Source organism: Lichtheimia ornata, assembly GCF_029851405.1.
Source record: "Lichtheimia ornata isolate CBS 291.66 chromosome Unknown scaffold00027, whole genome shotgun sequence".
In the NCBI taxonomy this organism is placed as follows: domain Eukaryota; kingdom Fungi; phylum Mucoromycota; class Mucoromycetes; order Mucorales; family Lichtheimiaceae; genus Lichtheimia; species Lichtheimia ornata.
The window spans coordinates 213,471-224,509 of record NW_026695347.1 but is presented as its reverse complement, the minus strand read 5'-3'; the positions used below and the strand labels follow the sequence as shown (position 1 = coordinate 224,509).

Sequence of the window (11,039 nt, the reverse complement as noted above, 5' to 3'; positions counted from 1 at the left end):
TCTCGAAAAAGTCCAATCGTCTTCCCATGCTCGGTTGTTGCTTTTGCATCACGTGACCCAATCGCGGGATAAAAGTTGTGGCTATTGAGTACAAGAAACACGCCTATAGAGGACACCAATGAATCCCTTTGCTGCACACGTTTCACGTCGTCTTGCATACCCCATCACCAGTTGCAACCTTTGCCTTCGTGAACAGAATCTCTCTCCACATTCCTCTCTCAATCCTGAAATTGTCGACATTCCTGAAACAAGAAAGCTGTAAAAACACACGCCTATCAGTATACACAACGAACAAAGGCAAGTCGGCTTTTAAACTCTGTTACCACGTTACGTACCTTCGTTGACACCCTTTTGCACATGTCGGTGACTAATGAGGGGCCTCCATGTCGAACCACGATTGTGCTGTCGTGAGGTCTGGGTAAGAAGCAGCAAGGAGAAGCTGAGTAGACAAATCACCCTTTTGACACAAACATATGGAAATCAGCCACTGCCAATGATACATGCATGCAACATACACACCGCTATTGCAGCCCCCGCAACCAATCTCTCCATGGCAACCAACAACCCTTCACCTTGGTATAAATGTATTCAGTAGAAAGCCTATATATATGCGTATCAATAAAGCTTCGATAAGTCAAGGGTCGTATTACTTGTATTGTGTGTGGGTGTGTTCAATCCTGTGTCAAAGGGTATTGATGATGGTGTGTTCGTTGCCAGGCGCATAAGCACGTGCTCGTTATCCCATCCTCTAGTCTTGGTAATACAAAGGTCCTGCTGCAACGTTGATATGACCATGACTGAGACGATTGGAGATCAAATAACACCACGCTTGGTATTTTATCATTCCTATAGGATAAATACAGCCATAACTCAAAAGCTCATAATGAAGCAGGGGGATCTTTAATGAAACACGATTGCTCGCCGTGGTGGAAAGCACCTTGTGTGCAAGTATGAAACTCGAGATGGGGTAACCCAAATGTACGAATGCCTCTGGCAGCCAATTTTTTTTGTTTGTCGCAGAAAATAAAATTCAAGTGCTTGCCCCGATCCTGGTTTGGCTGGTGGTGACATTGTTAAAATTGAGATTGCTCACCTCGCACCTGAAACCTTTACACAAGGTGCATTCATGCATGCTGACAACTTTGTTCAAGCAAAGACACCAATGTGTGATTATGGAATGTTGAGTTATGGCCATGTTTATGCTGTTAACATGATGCTATATGAAAAGTGGCATTTGTTCATTTTCAACAGGTTTGATCACAATAGAGCTCAAGCTCTATCCATAGGTCCATGACTCGAAAGTGATGTTTATTTAACCGATTAGTAATCACTACAAGCACATGAGCGAGATACAGTGGGTGGAAATCCATGTAGCTACCAGTGTTTTCAATCGTATGGCAACCATGAATTGATGGTAATCCTTAAGTCAGGCCTTTGTTCATGGAGGTAGCGACGACGGTGCATGTTGCTTGCTTTTGATGGGTGAATATCAATACATTTGAGTTGTGAAAAGGTTTCAATTGCATGCCAAAAACCATCGTTGTCATCCATGCCTTCGATAGAAAACCCAAATTCCTCCAAGTGTTCAAGACGTTTCAAAGCATTCATTGTGTGCGTCGATGGGGCGTTGTTGCAGTTGATCCCAAGGCTAGATAAATTTGGACATGCTTCACAAAGCCCATCAAGGAATCCTTGCATTTGGGTGGATTCCCAATCACCTTTAATTCGAATGCTCAAGCGTTGAAGTTGACCAAGATGCAGGATTGCCTCTAGCACATTGTCGATATCCTCCGAGGTGTCGAACACAATCAAAAGCTCTTTCAGCTGGGAATGGTTGGCATATCGACGAAGGTACCGTGCATACCGAGCATAGTTGTCATAATGAAATGAAGGATAAAAATCCAATTGAAGCTTCTTTAAACTAGGTGGTAATGGCGCTGTATCGGATATGACACCTCCTGCGTCGCCTGTCATGCACGTAATATCCAACTCCTCAAGCATGGGTGCGTTGTGTGGAATCCACCATCCAGCGCCATCAATCCAAAGTCTCTTCAAACGAGTGTACTCAATGCTGTACATACTCTCGTGTATATTGGTAGTAAATGCATTAAAGCTGAGGTGTTCAAGCGTTTGTTGATGCTGCCTTAGAATATATATAACGCTCTCCCAACAGGTATCATTGAGGGCCTGTATGAAAATAAGAAGCCTCGTAAAACCAACCTCTTTACCTCGCGGCCCATCATCAGAGAAACCAATATAGAAACCAGCATCATGCTCTCCCACGTTAAGCCTGTTCATCCAGTGGTAATAATCCAAGACAACGCGTGTTGATTCCATATCTTGGCATGGGGAAAATTGCAGGGATGTGAGCGATGGAAAACGTTTGCCTATTGCCATGACTTCACCACAAGAAATGATGCCGCCATTATTCGATTCAATCGTTAACGACGTTAAATTGGGCCATGTGGTCATTGGAAGAGAGCCCATGTTTGTAGCACACGGTTGGATTATCTCGAGTGAAACAAGATTGGGGCAGTTGTCAAGAATGTCGGCTATCGGTAGCGTTGTCTCTCGATCGTGCTCAATCTCAAAATATGTCAAAGTGCTGCTGATCCACCTCAATGATGAAACCAATTGATCAACGCAATCAGCTGAGCATCCTTATAGAGGGTTGTGTGAATACAAGCGCATGATGGAATGAATGTGTATGTACAACTTACGACGAATAAATAACTTTTGTAAAGAGCAAAGGCCATTCTTGCATAGTAAATCACCAAGCCATGTGCCGTTCGAATATCGACCAAGCTGCAATGTCTTGATATGGCGAGCAAACTGAACGACTTTGGAAACATTGGCATCATCATCATGCTCAGTGTTGATATGTAACCCACCAAAGCATTTGGTGATACGATCACGCCATACCTTGGATACATTTAAATGAGGGGTAAGCTTCCATGGATCCAAGGGTTGATCATCCGTAAACGTTGGAATGAGTGTTGTGATTACAATGTCCACAGGGAGTTGGCTGATGAAGTCGATGCGTGTGTTTTGGCGTTGCTCGGCGTTCACTTTGGCTCGTTGCAGTTCATCATAATGCGTATCCATGGCATCCACTTTCGTCATCCCTTTGTCGCATACACGAATGACTTGAAGTTGTTTTCCTTGTTCACTGTGAATGTCGGCTTCCCGTATGTATCCAAGTGCTGAAGAAGGCGATAGCAGTTGCATAACTCTGGCATCGTGAAGAGCAGATTCAAAGTTGGCGCACTTTGTCAGCCCCAATGGCGCGTCGATTCAAAGCTGACAAGATGGGCTGAAGGGATTGATGGAGTTGTATAGTTGAATCGTGAACAAGCTTTGCATATTTTTCAGAAGAGGCTTTGAGTGTGGGATGTGTGCATAAAGCGTGGAAAATTGAGTCTGCCATAGTTGGTTGGCTTGGAAACAAGAATAAGCCGGACCCTCGGAGACAAAGCATTTATTGGCCAAGCGCGTCCAGTCATACAAAAGCGCCCTTTATTTCCCTCCATTCCAAGAACGACTCCTTTCTATACTTGACGACTCTCTCTAAAGCCTTACTTTTATCCCTTGTCGACATTGCTTGCTGTCATCTGCTAACAGAATTGGTGTTCAGCTTAGCATTCGTACCTTGCTTACGCGTCATCTCCACAACAACTTGTGGTGGCTCACCTCTTCCCTTTACTTGTTTCAGCTTCTTCTTTCGCACAAGCTTAAACAACCTACACCTTCGACAAGGACTTCTCCGGTGAAAAACGATCGTCAACAACACCCATCAACTAATCTTGACCAAGAGCTTGGCGCCAATCGCGAGAAGCTTGACTACAAAGGCGCCCAACACCAGCGTCTGATTTAAACGTCGCGACAACAAAGCAAGACTTCTTTCAAGCTTTTATGTATACATCTTTCCATGGCTATTAGCATTGGTATGTGGAATAGGATGGTGCAACAGGGTTGACAGGGTTCAAAGAGGAGCTTTTCTTTAAGGTTGCTGCTAATCATCATCATCATCATCTTCAAGTTGTAGTTGTGAAAACAGCACATCATGTACGCTGTTGCTCTTGTTTGAGGTGTATCTCGTGGACCCTGTGTTGGCACCAAGGATCGCAAGCAACATGATGACCGTCCAAGAGTTGTTTTGCTATGGCCCATTCCCATTGAAACCTGCTGCTGTAATCTTTCACGATCTGCTCTGATGGTGCCGTTGTCTTGCAAGTACTGTTTTTGGATCATACATATCGGTAGTTAAGTATGGATACATGGTTGGTGATCATTTGGCTTCAAAGCTAATGATGTGTATTGTTTGGATATGCATGTTCAAGGAGGATCAGGTTTGGCTTGTATGTGTATGGATATCTGTACACGTTGGATGATGGCAGAATGGATATGGTAAGAGCATATGGGTGAGTGATACATGGGTGGATGCTTTGCATTGCCGTTTCCCAGGTCGTATTAGTGTAGCCTTTCAATCTCTGAAAATAAACATGCGTGATCATTCAATAGAAGATAGCAGTCAGGATGTAATAGCAGCGGGGATTAGATGTATTCAATAATGCTGATGGTAATCTTATGCCTCCCAGGCAGTAACAACATCGATACAGCTATAGGCGTGGGACGTGCACTAGACGATGCTTATCACTGTTTTCATGCATGATTCATTTTCTCAAGTGATCAATGATAAAAAGACTCGCATTACATTTTACATTCATGGACGATGATCTTAGTAGAACAATCGAACTTGCTTGGCATATTAGCTTTCATCGATGTCCCTAGTTAATATGTAGTATCATGAATCCAATAAAAAAGGTAATCATTTGTTTCTGTTTAAAACTGTTCCTCAACACGGTAAGGATCCAAAAACCAGAAATCAAGGTCATGATCACCATGGCATTTGCCAATCGATGAAGATGATACTATGCTATAACAGTAGTTCCACGTAGCTCTCGCCTTGTAAGAAAGTGTGGGTAGCCATCGCATACAACATTTATTAGCCCCCTGAAAACGCCAACATGCATCATCTAAGCTAATGATAGCAATAGGCAGCTATTGTTACACAAGTACGTTACACTTGTCTCCCCTACCATCATACTGCTTCCATTAACACTTCTCATGCTGATTCCACATCAAATCAAAGTAGGTAATGCTTGTGGTGAAGGGGTCCATAATGTTTGGTCTTCGATGCCATTGCGGAGTGAAATAACACTTTAGGCAGGCCGTAGCATGAATCATCACCTCTTCCTTTTACCAATCTCACTCAACCATGACCACCCTCAACGATAACAACGTTCCTCCTTTCCTGTCAATCCCTTCTTCTCTCCAACAAAGAGACACAACCATTTCGACAGCAACAAAAGAGATCACCCAGCTTACATGTCAATTCATGGAGAAGCTCAATGAGCGTTCGGCGGCATTAGCGAATGCAGCTCAATTCCAACTTGCCTTGCGCGATGCAGCCTACATGCGAGTTCTCAACCCGACGTCTTCTCTTGGCTACTTGAAAGCTGGCACCATTTATCAGCAACAAGGACGGCAACAAAAAGCAGCAGCCATGTATGAAAAAGGCCTTACCATGTGCCATCATCGGATGAATGTTACGCCGACCTCCAAATGCAGCACGTTCAGGCAGTGAATGCATGTAGCAAGCGTATCGATTTTATCAGCCTGCTACCTTTGGACCTTGTTACATTGGAAATATTGCCTTTGGTGTTTCACGACTACAAGCTGCAAGACGATGAACCATGCCCTTATCTTTATGTATCACGCACATGGCGACAACGTATCTTGCAATGCAACAACTTGAGCTTCGATACCTCTTGCAATAAAGCCATCAATCAATTTGAATTCCGTGAGCTACGCAGATTTTCAGCACATGTCAAAACATTGTTCATCGAAGCACGCACAGCCCATTGTACAGATCTGGACCCTCTTTTCAACTTCGTGCGAGGCGATTTCCGCAACCTCACCAACTTGTCCATGTTATGTAAGTTGATCCTATGATGTATAAAGCATATACATGACACCTAATATATGTATGTAGACCACGGCGTTGACCAAAACGACATTGGATGTGCTCTTCATACTGTTCGCAAAACTTTGACGCATTTGGACCTTTGCATAGCGTATGCCCATACACCTGGAGATCATTTGAATCTTGCACTCCATCTTTGCCCGAGCCTTGTATCATTCAAGCTTGCGACCTGGACCACCGTCAACCTCACAGTGGAACATCCCAAGCTGACCCATCTCACCTTGAGCATTCAGGGTGGCCAACTATCACATGATACGATGACCAACATACTCTCGCATCTTCCGGCACTCGTGTTCTTTGATGTATCCATCGTTCCATACACCCATTTTCTCAGCAACCTCACTGGATATTGCCCAAACATCAAGCTACTGAAATGCGGCGGGTGTCACACTTTCGATGACGACAAATATGATCGACATGTTGGCGGGTTGCAGAAGCTATCTTTTGGGTTCAGTGATGCTTACAGGCTATCGAATGGTCTATCGTTGTACAATGCCGATGCCCTCATCTCATTGTTACTTGAGAACAAACATTCCCTGGATCATATCATATTGGCGGGAAGAATGACCGGCAAAAATCTTACATTGCAAGAACGAAGCTTGGAATCATCACTGGTATTCAGCCGCTTGGAGGAACTTGAGATCGATGCTTTCAATGATGAACTCGCTACACTCGCCACCTCAATCATTCGGCGATCACCATATCTTCAACGACTCACCATTGGTGTTCATGCAGCAGTTAACCATGATGATCTATCGAATGCAATGAATGGATTGAACAACTTGGGCATGTTTTCAGCAAAAAAACTCACACCGGATTCGACATGGTTCTACAATAGACTTCAACATCATGTACAGCGTGGCAAGGATTCACCATTAAAGGAGCTAAAGCTTGCCATCGACACTCGTCTATCGCCTTCATCTTGGGAATATGTGGTTGGCGGATTGCAAAGCGTACAGGAACTTGTGATATCGACAGCTTCAACCCCGACAATTCCCTCAAACTTTTCCACTATTGCGACGATTATCAATGCATGCATTTCTCTATCGTATCTTGAGTTGGACTTTGGTTATTATTCAGCACCTGAAAGCTTCATCTCGCGAATCAATGATCATCCTACGCTGCAACGTTTCAAGGTTCATGCATCATCCATTGCTGTCCAGGATATCGTTAATATCTCCTCGTTCACGAGCCTCAAACATATCATCGTCATCGCACGTGTCGAGGAGTATCTCATAACATCATTGCGGAAGCACATACCACGAGTTGATTACAGCCATTACTAGTGAACTGCTTCACCTCGATACGAAGTCATAGCTAAGCACCTCATGAAATAAAAAGCGATTTACCGATAACATTGATTATATTTGTGTCGTGGATTACGCATATGAGTAATTGTATTGGCGAGCAATTCAAGCCCAAAGATCGCTTAATAAAGGCTTTGTTTGCATTACAAATACCTTTTCAAAATGATTTTTGTGAAATTGGATGATGTTTTGTGTTTGAGTGTAACTCAACCAAATCCTCTCGTGCCGAGAAAGGTGAAGGATGGAGATGATGGGCTGGTCCACGACAATCTGACACGTGCATTGTTTTCGGCAACAATGTCGAATGGGGTGAATGGTTTATTAGCTGGTGGTTTACGAGTAAATAACAACGTGTTTTTTTCTAGTGAAGCGCTATAGAGGGATTTCGTATACCGAGTTGAGGGAAGAAAACAGCATGGACAAGGAGCATTGGCAATAGAAAGATGTTAAAAGCAAACGTACAGCGAATCATCTTTCACAACGGTATTGGATGTTACACAGAGATGATGAATTGGCCATGTAACTTTCATCACCGAAGCAAAGTAAATACAAGTACACATTCACGTATCATGGTTTCAGATATTTATGACGATCCATGCTTTTATTATCATAGCCCATAAAGCAGTGGAAGTAAAGAGCACATGTCTAAAAGATGGATTTACATTTGGAAAGCTGATCTGCATGCAAGGTGGTACAAGCTCTCTCTTTATCCTCAGCCCCATGATGCCGCTCGTAACTCTGGTATCTGTTTTCTCTCCCTTCCTTTCTGGGCATTTCCTGACTCAACGCACTTTGCCGTTATGAACAACCTACACGCTTCGACATCTGAAGGCCAACTTGCCCATGTCATTCAGCAGACATTCACCATTGGCAACGAATTTCGAGATCTTCAACTCCATCTACTCGACATGGAACCACGATCGTAGCTTGCTTGTTCACATTTCGCCATAGTCTTCGGCACAGCTATTAGAATGAAAGGAATGCATCCAGCACCATCACTCGTTTATTTATGTCGACGATCGATGTATATGGAGCAAGGACGATACACTACAGCATCTCCCGTATGGCAGAGCACATGAGCGAGTTGATAAGCATGATCCATTGTGTGCCACGATTACACAGCCAAACAGATCCCATACGCCAATGCAAAAAACGTAGTGACTTTATGTGCGACATTTCCATGCGAATCAATGATTGTATTATCGAAGAGATCACTATTCACGAGGTATACGATCGGCAACAAGAAGAGCTCATGGTGGCATCGTATCATGGCAACCCAACACCTAAAATTCACTATACCAGCACCGTTTCCTTTGGATGAAAGCAGCGATGTGCCCACTCAGTCAATCACCCATACACAATGGTTTACCGTCATGGCTTGCAAAACAGCATTGGTTCATCTCTTCCGAAGCTATCGCTTGCATGCTTGGCAACATTGCCAATATATGGTAGGTATTCAAGGTACATTGTAGCATGTCAACAAATGTACTTACAATAGCACGACAGCTCCATCATACGACACATTTGGCGAATGCCTTTTAGCATTGGAATCCATTGACACACAGCTCAAGGATTGCATACTCCAATAGCAGGTATGTCGATTGCGTTATCCATCAACTGAAAGAACATATCGCTCAACTGCAACCTATCTTGGAAAGTGTCCCATCTTGATATTGTTCGATTGCCAAGCAATGATCGACATTTTATGCACACAGGAGGCTTACACAATGACAAAAGGACTCATGCCATACGTCGTGGCAGGAATAGTCGATTACCAGCACTTGATGATTTGTGAAGAGCTGCCTATATTGAAGACATTGGATACGCAATCAAAGATGGATGGAGGCTATGATGGATGGAGCGTAGATGGGTACCATTCATTCGTTGTTTGGGATACGGCGATGGACCAGATACCTCGTATCATCGGCTTGACGACGTGATACCATCAATATCAGGGATTGGTTTTGCTTTCGATCACTCATTGCAAGTACTGGTTTTCGCATCATGACATTGCACCGCACATCATTCAGCACCATACCACTGCACATTTATTGAAACACACATTTGGATGGATGGATACCAACACCCATGAGCAACATGAACGATACCATGCACAATTACAGCCTGTTGAATTCGCGTCACTGAAAAGTTTGATGACCTATATCCTGTCTACTACCACACCAAAAAGTGACACCATGCAAACATGTCACTATTTCATGGCCAGCATCAATCAGCACACTACATATTTTCACATCCTGGTGTTGAAGGGCTATACAACGAACCAGGTTTCTTTGAAAGCATTCGCCAAAGGCATGCATCTACGTGGTGTGGATTTCAATGTTCATGACACCCACCAACATGATGGAGATGATTTACATGTGGCGGGTTTCCTTGGATACCACGTGGATCACACAGCTTCAAAAAGGAGTATCACGTTGGGAACCTATCACAATACCACTGTACCAAGCACACGCCATGCTCATCGATGCCATACGAGAATTGGGACGTTTGAACGTTTTTGCAGCTATATACCAACGCTATGGTACCGGAGCCATTTACAATATTGTTCGGATCATTATGGGATGGATACCAAGTCTTGATAGCATTGCGTATCATGGACGATGGTTCCATGCTCAGCTATACCCTTTACGGGCTTGGTGGTTTATGAAATTCTGGGAACGTTATTGTCACTGGGGACTTGCATGATGCGTACGCCATCGTGTTAACATCACACCGTTACCGTCATTTGGAACGCAACATTTGCTACAGGCGGACTGACCATCATAGTCGATGCATGTTGCTTCAAAGTTATCCAGGTTTACAAATCTTATACTAGTAGTGAAGGGCTATTTTTGTTGTCATCCTTTAATAAATCTACACCCTCATTGCACTTTGATATCTTGAGTATACATTTATACGCTGACTTAGCATTCACCTTTCCCTATACGTCAAATCCCTTCGATATGCATGCTTCAAAGCCGGATGTGCCATGGCACAGGTAGTTCATTGATACCGGTAGCCATCTTCTACTTGACAGCGTTATGCGAAATACTGTCGCAGATGACCGAATCCAGCTTTGGGATCATGGCTGCTATATGAAGCTATGGGTATCAAGGTATTGTTTCGTGTGTTTAATAGCTTTAATGAATAAATGCCCCAAGGCTAACATAAGCTACGATCTCTTATAATGAGTATCATTATTTCTTTTCTATGTGAGAGAGTACATGTGCATGGCATAACATTGAATCTGGAAATCTGCCATAGCCTTGTTGACCACCACCAATCAACGAGTGCTCCTACTACCAAAGAGCAAAGCCGTGATAATGCAGGACATGCACCATTTCCTGAAAACGATATCTTTTGATCCAGAGTTCACTATCACATGACCCAGATGTTAGTACGCTTGCTGTTGACTCACATTGCCCATCAAAGATACTTACGATGCCATTGCCAATACACCTTTTCTACTGTATGCGTGTTTTGTGTTCTTGTCCATTCACGTAAATGATCCTTTGTCTTGCTTCAAAATTTGAGTTCCCTTCATTCCTTCTTGTATATAGCTCCGATAGATGATGATGCCCTCATAACATTTTTGACGTCTACAATGATCGACCTATCACAACCATATAAGTAATGACATAGCAAGTTGTATAGCTCACATGTACTTACCCATTGCCATGACGACA

General features: G+C 43.4%; 2 protein-coding genes across 2 annotated transcripts; one reads left to right on the top strand and one right to left on the bottom strand.

The window, feature by feature from the left end:
- Positions 1-1,386: 1,386 nt before the first annotated feature.
- On the bottom strand, positions 1,387-3,427 carry O0I10_006280 (uncharacterized protein; the record flags this gene model as incomplete). The annotated part of the gene is made up of 3 exons (XM_058486310.1): positions 1,387-2,660; positions 2,721-3,267; positions 3,353-3,427. 3 exons carry the CDS (start codon positions 3,425-3,427, stop codon positions 1,387-1,389), a joined length of 1,896 nt encoding a protein of 631 aa, XP_058342922.1.
- A 1,851-nt stretch (positions 3,428-5,278) lies between these two features.
- O0I10_006279 (uncharacterized protein) lies at positions 5,279-7,332 on the top strand (the record flags this gene model as incomplete). Its single annotated transcript, XM_058486309.1, has 3 exons — positions 5,279-5,568; positions 5,679-5,998; positions 6,056-7,332. The coding sequence occupies 3 exons, from the start codon at positions 5,279-5,281 to the stop codon at positions 7,330-7,332; spliced, it is 1,887 nt and encodes a 628-aa protein (XP_058342921.1).
- Between the last annotated feature and the right edge of the window lie 3,707 nt (positions 7,333-11,039).